Source organism: Eschrichtius robustus, chromosome 4, assembly GCF_028021215.1.
Source record: "Eschrichtius robustus isolate mEscRob2 chromosome 4, mEscRob2.pri, whole genome shotgun sequence".
NCBI lineage: Eukaryota > Metazoa > Chordata > Mammalia > Artiodactyla > Eschrichtiidae > Eschrichtius > Eschrichtius robustus.
Genome location: NC_090827.1, coordinates 82,005,315 through 82,024,443, shown reverse-complemented (window position 1 = coordinate 82,024,443; position 19,129 = coordinate 82,005,315). Strand labels below are relative to the sequence as shown.

Genomic DNA, 19,129 nt, shown 5'->3' with positions numbered 1-19,129 from the left:
ATTTAAAGTCCCAGAATGCTATGATCCTGCATGATATTTTAAATCAGGTATCCTACTCTTGGTTATCTTATAACCATTTTTCCCCGTTTTTTCTCATGCCTATGAATTGTAAACATAGTTAAATGTTATTTTTCTCCTTCCAAAGTAATTAAGCATCTTTATTTGATAAGTATGATGGGCCTCTCTTTTCAGTTCTCAACCCCAAATCATCAGCTTCCAAGGAATAATTTCTTCATTTTATACAAACCCTGATGGAGGACCACCTATGTTCAAGTCACTCTGAAGAGTGTTCCATGAGATCTGGGGGCGGGGGGGGTGGTGGTGGTGGATGGGTGGGAAAGGACTTTCCCTAGATTAGAGCTATCTTGGGTGAAATTTAAATTATAGCACAAATAGTTTTAAATTCTGGCCCCAGTAAGATCGACCTTTCTGTCCACATATTTTTTCTGTTTTTATCTTCTCTCATTAAATCACTGGTCAGGGAGCAAAGGACCCTCTCTAGCTTCAAGTTAGGCCAACGGAATATTGTGATTACTGGGGGTTATAAAAAGAATGGTGACTGCCGAGTCTCATTAAGTTAAGCAATGAGCAATGATAACAGCAGGCAACAGTTTCACAATCAGTGAGGCTAAGAATGTGAAGCAATAGTAAAAGTCAGCATCTATTTTTGGTAGATTCTGATTGAGTCAAATATCTGAGGCAGACGTTAGAAGAGACGATCACATTTTGCTGCCATCTCTGAGAAGGCAGCTTGGGGGAAAGGAATTCCATATTCTGTCCTACCCATTCATTTTATCCTCTTGCCTTCACGTCCACAAAATATCCCAAATCCATCTGTCTCACATCTCCTCTGGTACCATCCTAGTCTAAGCCACCACCATCTTTGTATCCACATTAACACATACAGCCTCCAACTCTTCTCTGCTTCTCTCTAGCATCTCTACAATCCTTTCTAGGTAGAAAAGCTGAAGTGAAATTGTGAAATGTCAATCAAAGAGTGCCACACCCCTTAGTAAATCCTTCCAAAGGTGTTCTAAAGCACTTAGAATAATATCCAAACTCCTTAATGTGGTCTATAAGGCACTATACTGTCTTGCTCTGTCTACATATCAGACCACACCTCCTACTCTGTTTTGGTCATGCTTTGGTCGCTTTTATACTAAGAGTGCTGCTTATGCTATTCTAACCTATGTCATGACAGGAAGCCCCAAACCTTCTTCTGCTTTTTTCAAGTCTGCCATAAAGGATTCTGCTTGTAACAGAAACTATTAAATTACAAAAACAAAAAAATCATTTATGCTTTCTGTGTTACACCACCAACACATGGAGTTCAGAGGCCCCTAAATTTCACCACGGATCATCAACCTATTAATTATGAGTCAATCTACCTAGGCTATCTAGGTAGGCTAGGTAAGTAGAAATGTAGTTTTGCTTTTTGGGGGAAAAGGGGTTGTTTTTAGTTCTTTATTTACATATATTAGATAATAAACAGTCAAACCTTGGACAGCTGTTGTCAGGGACAGTGGTTGAAATGTTGGACTATGGAAAATCATGCACATATAAAAATATCAGCTTGCGTGAGATAATCATAAATTCTAACAACATTTTTATTGTAACTTACAACTCCCAAATTTCAAAGGGCATGCATGACCATCCATGGGGAAATCCACCAATCTCATGGGACACTCTGCACTTATGGTGAGTCTATGATGGAAAAAGGCAATTAAACAAAATCAACACTTTCTTTAAAAGTAATTTAAAGATCCCTCAATGAGGAAGCAGGAAGGAAGGAAAAAAAGAAAGACAGGAAGGAAGGAAGGGAAGAAAGGAAAAAAGAGTGTTAAAAAGATAAAAAGCAAAAAAGAAAAATGACTACCTCATTGTGTACAAAATAGTGCCATTTCTCATAATTCTAAAAAGCTTATTTGGAGCGGTCATATTATGTGAGACAGATTTCTTTCCATTCCTGAAGAAAGTATCAGGAGTCCATACTTTTGTTACCATCATATTGTTCAATCTCAGAATTTCAATGGGGCCATCATATTTTAGTCTTTTGTCAATCCATGTCTGTCTGAAGAACACATCCATTGTGTATTCCTAGGGAAATTAGTTTGTGACATATTCAATCACAGATGACTACACATAAATATGCAGAAAAATGTATTAAATTCTAGCCTCTTTCCCACTCCAAAAAGACTACCCCAAATAAAAACAAATAGGAGCAAAATTTTTTAAAAAAATGAATGGAGCAAAAAAGAGTGTCAGCAATTAAAGCACATTATGTCCATCTTTATGCCTTAATCTTCTACATTTGTTAGATAAATAATCATACATATTAATCATTCAAGAATAATTACTATAATTTAATAAAACCACCAGCACCAGGTAATTACGGTTGTACTTTGTTTTAAATCAAGTGGCAAAATTAGTTAATGTGTAACAAATATCACTGCATAATTAATCATAAAATTGTAGGGATCTCTTTAAGGCAAAGTAAAATATGTAAGAGAAATTTTATGACCACAGAATTTATTAACATTTGCCTAGAGTCAAGGAAAAAAGTTAAGTAGTTTCTTTGACCTGGAAACTGAAAATCTTTAATATGAGAGAACACAACTGAATGGACAAATTTATCTTGACCAGTGCTTGATGTTCTAAGCTCTTTATGCCTGAGAGATGGAAGTGGGGGAGAGGGGTAGTGAGCAATTGCGCCAACAAGGAATTCTAAATGCATTTAGGACTACAATATAGTTTCATACCAAAACTAATTACACTCTCTAATTTTCTCCTCCTCAATAATTTTCTAACGGAAAAAAATACTACATACATGTTGTACTATGGGGACTAGTAATAGAACGTTCTCTTCTTTGTTGAGAATGATTCCAAACCAAAAAATACTCAAATGTTAGAGCTGAAATTCAAGTTCAACGTCTTACTTTTGTAAACTTTTTAGGTTGTTCTTTGACTTTCTAGCTCTGTGTGATCGATTACAAAATAAATGCTAATTGCCTTCTTTTCTGCATGTTTTTTTCAAACCTCAAAAAGTACATTTAATTTCCCAAATACCTACCATTTCAACATCAGAAACAGGTCCAAAGCTAGTGACATATATGTCAGTTTTCACTTCTGTAACAGGACCTAGTAAGTATGAAGTAAATAAGTGTGAAAAAATAATTACCAATCTTATAGGCAAGGTGGGTTTGATAATTAAAAAGTAAAGACAGGTTATATATCATGTTTTTACAAGCATCTTAAATTTTCAGTGAGACAGTGCAGCTCTACAAAAAATGAAGACAAAAGAACAACAAAACCTGAGAGCAATGTTTACTTACAGTCAAAAAGAAACCCCAGTTACTTACCAGGAACCTTATTTCTTCAAAGATACATCACCCCTGGGCACTGTTACAACAGGCAGTGCAGGGAACAAAAGCTTTTAGCCTTTGTGATTTTTTTTAGTCCATCATCTGATTGGCCTTTAGTAAAGAAGTGAGCTGTTAAAAAGAGGGAACTTAACCACAAGAGTGAGGAGGAGAAAAACCATAATGGCTGTAAGGAATGCATCTTTGGCAAGTTAAGGATATTGGTAAATAACTTAAAACACAAAAATGAGTCATGTCACCTTTAACAATAGGTAAAGCATCCACTGGTAATCAGGACCAAAGTCAAGCTCTCCTAAAAGTTAGACCTATTTATGCTCTACCACCTACTTGCTGTGTGATTTTGGGCAAGTTACTTAACTCCCCAACAGCAGCAACCATAACTATCAGGCAAGACTGTTGACGGAGATCAAATGAAATTGCTCCTATGAGACCCTGAACACAGTTACTCCCTCATGAAAGTACTTATCAGGTATTAGTTTCTCTTTTCTTCCAATAATGGCCACTACTGAGAGTCTTTCCTACGTCTAAATAAAACTGGTTCAGGAACAAGTATATGGGTGTGCCTCACAGAAGAGAAATGTGGGGGCATCATGACAATGGGCTGACACAGATTTTAGACAAAGGAAAGTTGCTGCAATCTGGGTTTAGCACGATGCTTAAAATCAGAAATTCTGGAGTTCAATTTTGGCTCTAACACTTTCTAATTGTATGATCTTGGTCAAGTCACATATCATCAGAGGTAAAGGTTTTAATGACTATTAACTGAAATAATACATGTAAATCACTTGTCCCAGTCTCCAGAACATAATGTGCTCAATAATGATAGCAATTGTTATTATACATATCAATTTTAATTACTAATAAACATTTAAAATTGTTGCAATCTTGAACATCATTTCTTAAATGATGGTTTATAACACTGTATGTCCAGGGGCTACCTATTCCATACTGGAAAGAATAACATCTGCTATCAAGATGGACTATTTCCCTTGAATAATGGTTGGGCAATTGGACTTAACGCCAAAAAAGACAAAGAACAATTGGGATAGCTTAATGCCCTAGGTCTAAAGTTACCCTCATAAAACAAATGAGAATATCTCTCCCTCTATATGGTGAAGATTGAGCCACAGAAAGAAAAATAGTTTGAAGGAGAAAGAAAATTCTTTTTTTGAATAAGTATCCTAAGAAAAATATATCCTTTGGAAGTATAGTGAGAGAAAAAGTAGAGATCAGGCTGATCTGCCATGAGTTTTCATTTTTAAAAAATAACACCTTTGGAAAACAGAGAGAATAAGTGTGAGAAGTTAATTGAATTTTTATTTGAATGAGAAATTGAAAACAACAACAACAAAAATATGATAGTAACAAGCTTATTAAAGCCAAAGTGTTTCAGGAATAGATAGGTAATCTGTGTTGAACCCTAGTAGATGGAGATTTCATTCAAAAAGATTCAAAAGTGGGAAAAATTACTCTGCTTGTTTCTTAAGGACAACTGCTAAAGTGTTAAAAACACTACTTCAGTGCAAGTCAGGACAAGGAGAGATAAGTTACTCAGAACAAATAAGGTTGAGTAGGTCCTGACAACAGGACTGTTTGATGAGAATCTTGAGAAATCCAGTTATTTTGAAGATCAATTTAGGATACTGGTTCTCAAACTTTAACTGGATCAGAATCACCTGGTAGGTTTGTTAAAGTACAGATTGCTGGACTCCACCCCAGACTTGCTGTTAGATTAGGTCTAAGGTGGGGCCTGACAATTCGCATTTCTAACAAGTTCCTAGGTGATGCTGTTCACTTTAGTTCACAGAAAGCATTTATCTGTTTTCTAGAACAGTATTTATTTACCAAACCATGTCCTGTAAAATATTAATACCATAGGTGTTCTACTGAAGTGGGGGAAGGGTAGGAGAGGGAGGATTTAGGCCAATCATATTTTTCCTTATACATTTATTTTAAGGTGTGTGGGTTTATGCTAATTCTTAAGGTTACAATGATTCCATGATAATAATGAATCTTTTCAAATTCTTACATAACATACTACTTTTTCAATGATTCTTGAAAACTGCTTGGTACTTGTGACATTATTCAGTATTTGCTTTATAAGATCACAAAGGTCTTTGAGATTGAATGAGATCCTAAAAATGTATAACTGGTAGAGAAATTACATTCGGATACCCATTTAGTCAACATTTATTGAGTGACCACCTGCTGTATGCCAGGTTCCATGCTAGGCCCTGGTGATACAATGGTAAACCAGACTTGCAAGTTCCCTGCCTCAGGGAGTTAACATGCTATTGGGGGAGTGAAAATATAAATAATAAGGAAATGAATTAAATGGAAGAATGCTGCCATTCATAAGAGAAACAAAAGAGGCCAGTAACAGAGTGAGAGTCTGGGAAAGCCACTCTAGATTATTTAGCCACTCTTCAAAGCAGTGACTTTTAAACTGAGATCTGGATGATGATCACGAGCCTTTGGAAGAACTGAGAGAATGCATTTCAGGTGAGGAGAACTTCAAGGGGAAAGGCTCGGACAGAGCACCTACTTCTCTGGCCATATTCTGAAAGTGGTATGTTTTAAGCAACATATTTATAATATATGTTATTGTCACTGTTTTAAACTTGTATAAATCTTCATGAGAGAGGTTGTTATGGGCTGAATTATGTTCCTCCTAAACTCATATGTTGAAGTAGCACCTAGTACATCAGAATGAGATTATATTTTGAGATAGGGTCCTTACAAGGGGAATAAACTTAAAATGAGGTCACTAGGATGGGCCCTAATGTAATAAGACTGGTGCCCTTATAAGAAGAGGAGATTAGGACACAGAAACATACAGAAGAAAAACCATGTGAAGACACAGAGGGAAGATGGCCATCTACAAGCCAAGAAGAGAGAGCTTAGAAGAAACCAACCCTGCTGACATCTTGATCTTGGACTTCTAGCTTCCGGAATTGTGAAAAAATAAATTTGCTGTTATTTAAGCCACCCAGTCTGTGGTGCTTTGTTACGGCAGCTGAAGCAAATGAACACAGAGGTTAATCATCTGTCCTGTGTTCTTTCCCCAAGTGTTCTCCCTATTTATGCAGTCCAGCTCTGCCTCTGTATATAGGCTGTGGTAAGAAGTTTAATTTGTATCCCGTAATCATTGGGAGACCATCAAAGGTTTGATGTAAGGAAAATATATGATCTAAATATATGATCTGAATCACTCTGGCAGTTGTATGGACAGCGAATTATAGGGAGGCAAGAGTAGAAGAAGGCTTTTCTAAGAGGCTGCTGTACTAGGCCAGGTGAGAGATGACGGTGTCCTGGACTAAGGATGTGGCAGTCAGTCGGGATGGAGAGTGGACAGATCAAGGGGCATGTATGTGTGGAACTGCTCTCAAGAAATGGGGCTCCTCCCAAAGAACAATAAGCAGAGATACTATTACTATTTATTTAAGGCCTACTATGTGCCAAGCAGGATACTAGGCTCTTCCTATATGCTATTTCATTCAATCCTCACAACACCCTCCAGGGATGATATTTCATGAGAATTTTATGGACCTGGAAACTGAGCTCACAGAGGTTAAATATTATATTCCAGAGCCAGAATTATAACCCCCTGGATTGATCTACAAAGTATGTTCTAGATTTACTATGCTAATTATATCGTTAAATAATAAATCAACCATTAATTACTTACATATAATTTTCTATCTAGTACATAACATGCCATACCTACCTCTCCCATTTTGTTTCATGAGTAGTTTCTGAACTACGGTCCTGCAGCTCTTCCTATGCATTGCCCTTATTCTTATTGTAGCCTGCTTCAGTCTTTCTCTCCTTAACAGCAAAGACCAATCTTAATCCTCTTGGAAATCCCAAATGAGCATAGTGCTTTACACATACTAGGTAGTGAAAACTATGTATTTGATTGTGTTCCTAATATCATTCCAGCAGTGATTTTAAAGTCTCCCCAAAGGAAAAAGTACTGGGATTCATTTGTTACATCAGTTAAGCTAAAAATATTTCCTGATTAAAGTAGAATTCGTGTTTTATTTAGATTTATATCCTCTCCCCGAACAAATCCCAGGCCTTACATGCAATAGGTTTCCAATAAATCAGTTTTCAATGAATCACGGTCGCTATGCAATTAAGAATAATTCTTAGAGACGCTTCCTCTAACACTGCTGTTTAGGATGTTCAAATCAACCCTCCTAAGAGCATAATTACATAGAAACCAGATAATTTTCAGCTTGGAAGGACTTCTCATAATTTTCTATGGATTTGTGTAACATAAAAGACATCTTTTATTTTAAAATCTTACTACTTTGCTAATAGGGAAATAGTTTTTAATCCCCCAAATATAGTGGACAGTTCCTAAGGCAAAGTGATCTTCAACAGTCTTTGAAAGAAGGAGCCAACACCACCAGGATCAAATTCAGAGGAATACTCCCACCTTATTAATGAATCTAACTTGCTTGGAAAGTGGGAAGGCAATTAACATTTCAGAAAATTTCCCACTGTTTACTTCAGCTGTAGAGACCTGGACAAAAATATCACTTTTTAATTTCTTCTCCAATAATAGGATCCAATTTGCTATCACACCCAGGAAAGAGACTTAAGCAGTTCTGCAGATGCTGAAACGACTCATTCCCTGTTCTCCACATTGCCTCCCCAGCCATGCACTTGAGGAAAGATTTCTGGGTTTTCGGTCCCCTAAATCCATGCATCCAGCTACATCTTACAAAACACTATTAATGTGTCTTCCCAAATCAAGAGACCTAAAGTGCTTAAGAGGTACAACAACAGCAAGGAATCTTAGTGAAATATTTAAATAAGGCTCTAATTCTCTTTGTCACAAAATATAGAAAAACTAGCGTTCCTGCATATTAAACAGGGAACAGATGTCTACTGATATTGTTGAGAAAGCAAATAACTATAGAGCTTTATTTAGATGACCTTAAAGATTAGTGCTTCCTTTATGGTAGGATCCTATCAATCCAGCTCTACTTTTTAAATATTAAAGGCATCAAATAAATGAATAAATAAAGTACTAAAAACAACACTAAAATGTGAGCCAAAGATGAAAATGCAATTCACAGAAGGAAAATTCCTGTAGGCAATAAAGATTTGAAAAGATGTTCAACCACATTAGAAATCAGAAAAATACAAATCATTTCACATTAAAATACCATTTCAAGTATATATATATATATATATATATATATACATATATGTATATACATATACACATATATATGTATGTATGTGTGTATATATATATATATATATATATATATATATATATATATATATATATACACACACATATATATATTCTTTTCCAAAGTGTTGAAGGGTTTGTGGATCCTGAATCTCATATTCACTGTAAATGGGAGTTTGAATTTGTAAAACTACCATAGAAAACAGTTTGGCATTATCTCATCAAGTTGAACTCCCACTTACACTAAGATCCAGAAAAATCCATTCTTGGATATATATGCAAAAGAAACTCTTGCACATTTACAGCAGGAAATTTGGGCCAGAATATTCACAGCAACACAATCCTGGAAACAAGCAAAATGCCTATTGCCAACAGAGCAGATGAATCAGCTGGTTCCTGTGCAATGAGTGTATCACACAGCAGTCAAAATGAATGATCTATAGCAATACACAACAATAAGAATGAGTCTTGGGAATACACAGTTAAGTGAAAAAAGCATCAAAAGATTGTAAATAGCATGTTCAAAACAATTAAATTTTTAAAATTTCAATTTATTAAAGAGTAAAGTTGAGCTAAAATGATATTCAAATAAAGCTATGCAATAATTTATTTTTTTTAAAGATTTTTTTTTTTTGATGTGGACCATTTTTAAAGTCTTCATTGAATTTGTTACAATATTGCTTCTGTTTTATGTTTTGGTTTTTTGGCCACGAGTCATGTGGGATCTTAGCTCCCCAACCAGGGATCGAACCCGCACCCCCTGCATTGGACAGCGAAGTCTTAACCACTGGACTGCCAGGGAAGTCCCATGCTATGCAATAATTTAAAAAGGACTCAGAATGGTGGTTACTTTGAGTGGGGAAGACAGGCAAATAGGATGAGGGAGACCATATAGCAGACTAAGTTGTCAAGGTTTAATTATTTAAGTGGGTTTTATTTTATTATAGTAAATGAATGAATAGATGGATAGATAAAAAGAAGGTCCACAGATATGGGGACCAATCATGGGAGTGTGTCATGAACCACGGATTATTAATCCAGAATCCAGTTCTGTGCAGCGGAAGCTTTTTTAAAATAAATACATAAAAAAGGCCTAGACAATAAGGCAGCTATTTGTTTAATGATATACGAAATGCAAGTTGATGTATTTTTTCATCTAAAAGAAAGCTAACATCCCAGTGAAATATCATCTAAATGTCCACTAAGTTATTGATAACCTATATCTAGATTTTTAGTGCTTATTTTAGGAAACAACAAATGCATTTTGCATATTCTTGCCCTAAAGAACCTGTAAATATATATTAGCACCAGTACATCTTTCTTCTTAAACTAAGAGCATAAGAAAGTAAATTTGTGTTCTGGATTCTACAGTCTCTTCTTGTCACACAGGCATCTTTCGTTCAGTTATCCCTTCCCTCCACCCAAATATTATTCTCTACTTGTCTATTTCCAGTGGTACACAAACAGCTTTAAAAAAGGCAACCTTCCCTCTTTCTCTTCTCTTTCGTATTTAAACTTCTGGGGGAAAAAAACCCTATGCTTACTGCCTGGAATTCTCTCCTTTCTATTCACTCCATCATCTATTATAATCTAGTTTTCGTGCTCAGGACCCACTAAAATTCCTTTTGTCAATATCACCAGTTTTTCCCTATCTACAGCACTTTTCCCACAAACTTTTTAAAAAATCTTAGTTCTCTCATTTTTAAAAAAGCTCTCTTGATGCTACTTTCTCCTTCCATTTACCAGCCCATTTCTCTGCTCCTCTGTACAAATGCCCAGAAAGAAACTCCTCCCATTCTTTCTGGAACCCATGCAATCAGACTTTCACCTTCATCATGCCACCAAAGCTGCCCTTGTCAAACTCACTGAAAATGTAGATATTGCTAAATCTAGTGGTCCATTTTATGTTCTTATCTTTCTTTGTCTGCCAGGAGCATTAGACATAATCGACCAATCCTGCTCCACACTGAAATACTGTTTTCTTTCTTTACTTAACATCTGGTATGTACATTCTCTTTGAGGTTTTCCTCCTTCCTCAAAGGTCACTACTTTTCAGTCTTCCTGGGACAGAGATTCCTCCACCTCTTTCCCCACCTCTTAACACTGGGGACTTTGGAGCTCAATATTTGTACCTTTTCCCTATCACCATTAATTCCTTGGTGATCTCTTTAGTTTTATGGCTTTAAATACCATACGTTATTGACATACCCAGTATCCCTGAATTCCAAGCCTATCTTCACTTTACATCTAATGAGCATCTCAAATGTAACATATTCACATACAAGTTGTTCAGCCACATCCCTAAGCTGCTTCTGCCACAGTCTTGGCAGCTCCATTTTTCTAGATGTTCAAGTCCCAAACTCTGGAGTGACACCTGACACCTCCCTTTTTTTCACATCCCATATTCTAGCTGTCACCAGTAGACTAGAACTTTGAAAAATAGCCAGAAGCCAACCATTTCTTACAATTTTACAAACTTCTCTGCCACCAACTTGGTCAAAATGTCCATCATCTCTTGCCTGGTTGCTCCTAAAAACCTTTCTGCAGTTGCCCTTGACCCGGACTCACTGTTCCCAATCCAGCAACCAAGGTGAGCCTTTGAAAATTAACCAGTTCAGGTCTCGCCCCTAATGGAATCCCTCCATTTACTTCTGATATGATTCAGAGTAAAAGCAAAGTTCTCACCAGCCTGCAAAGCTTTATACTACCTCATCCTTATATCACACTGACCCTTTCTTACTCCTCAGCCCTGTTACCTTCACTGCAGTGACAATTCCATGCTTACCATGTCTGCATGTAGAGTTACTTCTAACCAGAAGACCCCACCCAAATACAGCTTATGCTCTTATGAATCATAGTTCAAATATCACTTCAGGGACTTCCCTGGTTAAGAATCCGCCTGCCAATGAAGGGGACACGGGTTCGAGCCCTGGTCCAGGAAGATCCCACATGTCGCGGAGCAACTAAGCCTGTGCGCTACAACTGCTGAGCCTGCACTCTAGAACCCACAAGCCACAACCACTAAGCCCGCGTGCCACAGCTACTGAAGCCCACGCACCTAGAGCCTGTGCTGCACAACAAGAGAAGCCACTGCAATGAGAAGCCCACGCACCACAACGAAGAGTAGCCCCCGCTCGCTGCAACTAGAGAAAGCCTGCATGCCCCAACGAAAACCCAAAGCAGCCAAAAATAAATAAATAAATAAATTAATTAAAAAAAAATAAATATCACTTCATTCAAGTCTCTCCCTCCTAACTACTCTAGTTAAAATTGCAACCTCCTCCCCTGCTTTGTATTACTCGATAGGAGTTATCAACATCTGACATACTCTATATTTGGCTTATTTCTGTTGCTCCTTTTCTGTCTCTTTCACTAGAGTATCAGCTCAGGAGGGCAGAAAACAGTGTCTCCTTTGTTCACCAGTGTATCCCCAGTGCCATCCTAGAACAGTGCCTGGCGTATGTTATATGATCAATGAATTTTTAAATTATTATTACAAATTTATTTTTTTATTTATTTTTGGCTGCATTGGGTCTTCGTTGCTGTGCACGGGCTTTCTCTAGTTGCATCGAGCTGGGCTACTCTTAATTGCGGCGTGCAGGCTTCTCATTGCGGTGGCTTCTCTTGTTGTGGAGCACGGGCTCTAGGCACGCGGGCTTCAGTAGTTGCAGCATGTGGGCTCAGTAGTTGTGGCTCGCAGGCTCTAGAGCGCAGGCTCAGTAGCTGTGGCACATGGGCTTAGGTGCTCTGTGGCATGTGGGATCTTCCCGGACCAGGGCTCGAACCTGTGTCCCCTGCCTTGGCAGGCGGATTCTTAACCACTGTGCCACCAGGGAAGCCCCTCAATGAATTTTTGATGAAAGTGAATAAAATGAAGTATCTCCGTGTGGCCAGTTCTTATCTTACTTAATATCTTAGAAGAACTTGAGAGGTGTCTCATCCCTCCTTCCTAAGATATTCCATTCTCTTGAGTGTAACTCACACTCTCCTAGTGCCCACCTATATCACAGCCTACTCCTTTTCATTCTCCTTTGACAATTCTACATTTTCTTCCCTTATTTCAGTTGTCAATGTTCCTTGAGGCTTGGCTGTGGGCTCTTTTCTCTGCTCTTTCTATACTCCTCTCTAGACATCTATTCTCACAGCATCACATACTGATGACCCCAGACAAAACTCTCCTCTGATATCCAGACAAGTACAATCACTAGGATGCCACACATGTATCCTAAGCTTAACATATCCAGGGATGTCTTGATTTCACCCTCCCTCCCATTACTGTTCCTCCTCCAATCCTCTCCAATTTAAATAACACTATTCTCTGTCCATTTTCTTAAAAAAATCCACGAGTCATTTTTGATTTCTCCCTTTCCTTTACCACCTATATGGAATCCATCACCAATTCTTTGCTGAATTATACCTTCAGAATATATCTCACTTTTATCCATTTATATTCATCTTTGCTACCTCTACCGTCTTATTCCAAGCTACCATTAACTTAATGGAGAGAACCAAGGAATAAAAAGTTTTTTCATTGGTCTCCTTGCTTCTAATATTGTTCCAACTTCATATCTAAGCCTTTCTTTTTCTTATGTAGCAGCCAGAGGGATCATGTTACAATCTAAGTCATACCACGTCATTCCCTCCACCAAAAAATCTCCAATGATGTCCAGGTTCATGAAAGGAAACTCCTTTACCAAAGGTTTTGTATGATCTGGCCTCTGCTAACAACTCCAAGCTAGTCCCGTGAGATTCTTCCTCTTGTTTTTCGATTCCAGGCACACTGGACACCCTTCACTGTCTAAATCTCACTAATTTATTATCTACCTTAGGATCTTGGCACTTGCTTTTTTTGCTGCCTGAGAATGACTTTCGCTTACTCTTTCCATGTCTGTCACTTTTAGGTCTTAGCTTAAAAGACTTCCTTGTCCACTGTATCTGAAATAGATCTCTCACCCAATTTATTCTAGCATCCTGTTGGATTGTTCCACAGCATTTTTATTTACTTTGTTATTTGTTTCCTTGTTATTTTTATCTCTCTACACTGCTTAGCCTGTATCTGATTCAGAATTATATCTTCACAACTTAACATTGTTCTTGGCACATAACAGTCTCTCACTATCTATTAGTTCAACAAATGAATGAATGAATGAATGAACATGACAAGTCAGAAGAGAATGAAGCTTTATTTTTCTGTTGCCCTGGGCATTTCAAGTGTTCATTTCATCTATATACTTTAAAAAATATATTCTCTGTCAATGTTCAATTAATAAAGCTAGCACATGGCACATCACTTTAATTTTTAGGTTGAGATATAGATCATTTGAAAACACTGCAAAGATGTTTTCATTTCTGTGGGAAAATTCTTCCAAATTTACCTAAGTGTATACACTCCCCCAATGTTTGCTTTTCCATTTAAAAATGTTATTAGAGCTTTAAAATAAAAGTTCTCATTTCACTCCTCTGGGGGAAATGTAGTTTTGCTTATTTTAATGACCTACTTAGTAACAAGAAGGTCTGTTAATGAAAATTTGACTCTTGTTCAACAGAAGGATGCAAAAAAGTCTTACAAGTGGTTGTAGCAGAAGACCAGCTGCCTAAGGGTTTAAAGAGCCAGAAGTGAGTTCTGGCCTTGTCAATTGCTTGTCAATTACTTATCAATTACAGGGTTATTGGGTAATTCATTGGGACTTTTCTCAGCCTCCTCTCTGACAGAAGGATGATGCCTGCCCTGCTTATCTTTTTGCCTTGTTGTGATAATCTTATTAGACACTGTATGTGAAAATGTTTTCAAAATTGTAGAAAACCCTACTCATCTGAAGTCCTACTGTGTTGGTGAACAACCTTGCAAAACTGACCCTAGTGCTCCATTGCCATTTCAGAGAGATTGTAGAAGATGATCTAAGGCAATCATCTCTGTTTATATGTATCTGGAAGCATTTATTATTCCAGATCATTTGCCTCAAAAGACTGACATGCACAAAAGGTTGTATAATCCTTCAATAAATGGAAGTGGGGAAGGGCTGGCTTCCTAAGCTATCTCCTGGTGGTTAGTACCTTAGCTGTGCATTTTTAAGACGGTGTGTAACAGTGTTGAAAGTGGATACGAGCCAAGGGGATGATTTTCTAGCCCCTTTGTGGAATGGTTTACTGTGTGCTGCTTCTAAGCAGGTACAAGCTAATTCTGGATGGTAGCAGACTGATTTGTCAACGGCTGGAAGAACTCTACCCCTTCAGATGTCCCAATCTAGCTTCTCTCACTCTGCCTCCTTCCTTCCCTTCTCAACTTTCCCCTTTCCTTCTCTAATGGAGAATGTGGGAGACAAGGGAAAGGAGATCCTGGAGAGATGAAAAGCAGGAACCATTTCAGTTCCTTTTACTTCCCCATTGCAATCTGTGCTGCTGAGTTAAAAATATATAATTTCATTTCCAAATCTATTTCAACCCTTGCCTGGCCTACTGAGCAATCACAAACCTTCCAATTTCAATTCAGATCTTTGCTTTTAGCTTTATTTTATATGGAACACTGCTAAGTTGTATAAACAGATATAAAGTAAATGCTCTACAGAGAGCAGAAGTAGGATTAAAGGAACCAGGGAGTAAATCTGTATTTATAGCACACTGGTCAAAATCTGAATTGTTTTCATTTCATTTATAAAATGTCAAACTTTCCACAAAGTATAAAATGTCAAAGAAGGGATCATACCTGTGGCATCCAAGAGTCTCTGCTAGCAATGATTTTTCTTATTATTTTCAGTGATGCTCATTTATAACATCTTGTAAACAGATTACACATTTTCTGCAGGTGAGAATTACTATTCCTCTGTCACATTTGGAATACTACGTATTTACAGAGAATGACCCACTTCTAAAAAATGAATTACATTTACCACAAATATTTATGAGCAACAACCCCCAAAATTGTGCTACATGGTAAGTTATTAACAATTAATCAACTGCTAACACTTAAAGTAACGTGAATTCAACCCCTTCCCATAAAGCTATAAAAGGATCTCCAGGTGGGCAATGAAGATCACTTGGCAGAGACAAATAAGATGACTAATATTGCCCTTGAAACATTTTAGCAGTACTGCAGCTAACCAAAATCCAGCAATGTCTTACATAGGTTGATTTCATTCATTTTATTGTCTATATATTATCATGGGAGAGGGTAGTTGGTAAAAAAGATGCAACTCCAATGGATCCCTTCTTCTTTTTGAATTATAACTTGCATTATAACCAACTGTGTAGATATGATTTTAATTTTCAACATTAAATAATAAAACCATATGATTTCAATGATAACTTTTCACTTTAATTTAGGTTCAGGGACATCAAAACTCACTAATGAATATTTAAACTACATGTGATTTCATACTTCCATCATTTTTTTCTTTACTTGAAAGGTCAAGCTTAAAAACTTTATGGTCAGATAAATCGTCTTTTATTGATATAATATAGCCTTAAATGGCATCACATCATCTGAAACCTTCTCTACAAAATTATTTTTAATCTAAAGTGATAATTTCCCAGTCACTTATGAAAGATCGTGCATTGACAAATGATTCACTTCTGTAAGGAAGCCTCTTTTCAGATTTGCATGAAGCCAAATGCGGTGCTGAGCATCCTACCCCTGGAGAGGCAACGTGAAAAGAACCAAGAGAATCTTTCATCCTTCTCATCCATCTTTATCACTGTCAACATACAAAAACTGAATTAAAACCTTCAGTGGCTCCCTGTAACCTTCTCAATAAAATCCAGAAAAAAAGTGGCTCCTGATTCCAGAAGACCGGATTCCAGCCTATCATTAATATGCTATGTTTCCCTGTATAAATCACTTTCTCTTTTGAATCTTCAGTGTTCTCCTTTGTTACATGAGGAGAGCAAGACTAGACAGACTCTAAAGACTCATCCAGCTCTAATCTATCCACTCCTTTTTTATTTCCAACAATTCTTTATAGGCTGGGACCAAACACCTTTGAAATAATGTCTAATTCTGTCCTCTTTCCCAGGAATATCCTGCTCCCTTTTACCTTCTACACTCCCCATCTTCTTATCTCTTAAACACCCTCCATAGGAAGCTTAAATGAAATGCTTCAGTGCTTCTAATATTATGATACTCATCACAGAGTATCTGATAGCATCTCAGTCTTCACGGGTTTGTCTTTTAAATACACAACCTGATCTGGGTTCACATCCTGCCCACGCCACTTATTAACTGTGAACTTGGACCAGTCGCTTATCTTTCCAAGCCTCAATTTCTTCATCTGTAAAATAGGAATAGTAATAGCTTTCTCTTGGGGTTGCTGTGAGGGTTAAACAGTAAAGTATCTATATCCTTTAAGATAGAGCCTATGTCTTATTCAACTCATTTCCCAAGAGGGTAACTAGCTCAGAGTAGTGGGAAGAACAGGAACTTGGTGGTCAGAAGCCATGGGCCAACACTTTGGGTGAAGACACATGTTCTCTCTCTGAACTGGACTGAGAGGGTGTTTGAGGTTAAGAATAATATCTTGAGATTTCTGTGAACCTGGTGCCTAGCACAAGGCTTGCCACATCGATTCTCATTACATAAGCAAAGGGACTATGAATATGGAAAAGAACAACAGTGCTGTTAATGGATGTGCCTCTATTAGACCCTTTATACACATTTACTGAAGGAAGAAATATAGCAGAAATACCCCTGACTCCAAAGTCTTAGGAGGGTAGTAAATGCCACCCCTCCAAATAAAGTAAACTTTCATCCCAAGGTAGAAAAGAATAGGAAAGGACTGGGTTCTCTAGGAGAGCAGGCAGCTTGTGCCCCTGATTCATGTCCTAGGCAGAACAGGGTCGAGGTTTTGGCAGAGGGACTGATTCCACGTGGGAGGACAGGGGACTTCGGATCAGCTGTGTCAAGTGCAACCTGCTCTGAGCAGTGGCCAGGTTAGGGGGCCGTCCATTCTCGGGGCGCAGCGCAGCAGGGCAGCTGAGCCTCGAGCTCCCATTTTGGACACTTCCCCTTCAACCTCGCCCACCCGGCAGTCAGGTCCCGGAAGGTAATTAGTGTTCCGGAGAGGCCAAGCTTCTGAGGGGGCAGGGAGATGGGAAAGTACGGGGGAGGGGCGGGTTTCTGGTCAGAGGTATCATGAAAAGAGGGGAGAGAGAGAGAAAAGAGACAGAGGGAGAGGGAAAGGGAAAGAGGGAGAGAGGGAGAGACTGAGAGATTTTTCATTTTTGCACGCGACGCATACCTAATGATATTCCCACAGACAGACAGACAGGCAGACGCAGAGAGAGACAGACAAGACACACTTGCGCGTTTGAAATCGTTCATACCCCCAAATCCAGGACGCAGCCTGTTGTCATAACCATCGAGTAAACTGTCCAGGATGCGGGTAAAATTTTCCGGGCATAATTTCTCCTCCTTTTGGTTCTGTCCTGGGGATTCGTTTAAACTGCAAACGCACACACACACACACAAAACAGGGGCGGAGGGGGTTGTTTTAAGAATTGATCAGCGAACAGGTGGAAACAGATTTATCTTCTAGGAAAAGAGTCTCTTGCCCCAAACTAAAGGAGGCAGGGCGGAGGGATGGGGGAGAGAGAGAAATGGTCAGGAAAGGCGCACCCCGCGCACACGGACCCCAATATCCACACTCTTCTTGCACCCCGCGCCCCTTCTGCTCTCGGCGTCTACGTGGGCAGAGCAAAGCCCGGCTCCGGGTCGCTGACCTTACAGCGGAGACCAGAGGGTCTAATTCGCCCTGGAGGGGGAGGGGGGGGCTGGCGGCCAGAGGGGACCCAGAGCTGGCCGCTTCTCCACCTTCCCCTGGCCCCCAGCACCTCGGGGAACTCACCAAGCCGCCAGGCACAGGAAGTGCAGGAGGGCGAAACTGGCCCCGAAGGACGTCGCGATCGCGGGTACCTTCTTGGCAGAAACCATCTTTGCAACATGCCATACTTTAAGCCTGTTCAGGTTTCCAGGCTCTCCAGATGCCCTGAGCAGGGTGCGAGGCGAGGGCAGAGGCTCTCCGCAGCTGTGCGCACACTCGCGCTCACACTCGCCCGCGCTCACACTCGCCTGCGCTCAGCCAGCCCCAGCCGCGGTGGGCGCGTGTGTGCACGCGGGCCGGGGAGGCGGTTCCTGCCTTGCCTCGCCCCCTCCTTTCCTTGCCGAGCTCTCCAGTGTATGGAGAGCTGTGTATATACCCTTCACACCCTTTCGTGCCCGCACCCCGAACCTGCTGGGGTTAACCCTGGGGCGCTGGCACCGAAGGGCTGAGCCAAGTTTTTTCCGACCTTTAACCCCAGGCAGCAGAACCAGGGGCTTCCGCCCCTCCTCGCGCTCGCAACGCCCCACCACAGGTGTGTCCCCTCCCACAGCAAAGCTTAGGCTCCACTTCTGCCTCCCGCTGGGATGTGGATTGAACGCTTGAAGCTCCTCTCTCTTTAGGTTGTTTGAGGACCTGTTTGTACCCATTTTCAAGGCTGGAGGTGGAGAAAGGGCGACATGGCAGGGCTTGCTGGGCGTGGCGAGTGGGAGACCAGGATAGGGAGA

The 19,129-nt window shown here is 39.3% G+C and overlaps 1 protein-coding gene across 3 annotated transcripts in view; it reads right to left on the bottom strand.

The window, feature by feature from the left end:
- The window catches only part of GABRA4 (gamma-aminobutyric acid type A receptor subunit alpha4), a 62,801-nt gene extending 44,224 nt beyond the window's left edge, over nucleotides 1-18,577 (bottom strand). For 2 of the 3 annotated variants that reach the window (XM_068542234.1, XM_068542236.1), the window contains exons 1-5: nucleotides 18,497-18,525; nucleotides 17,908-18,026; nucleotides 3,071-3,138; nucleotides 1,877-2,097; nucleotides 1,622-1,704 (exon numbers count right to left, since the gene is read on the bottom strand). In XM_068542234.1, coding sequence (XP_068398335.1) covers nucleotides 1,622-1,704; nucleotides 1,877-2,097; nucleotides 3,071-3,138; nucleotides 17,908-18,026; nucleotides 18,497-18,525 — 520 coding nt within the window. Of the gene's footprint in view, nucleotides 1-1,621; nucleotides 1,705-1,876; nucleotides 2,098-3,070; nucleotides 3,139-17,907; nucleotides 18,027-18,428 lie in introns of all 3 variants that reach the window. The other variant, XM_068542233.1, reaches the window with a different exon arrangement.
- Nucleotides 18,578-19,129: the final 552 nt, after the last annotated feature.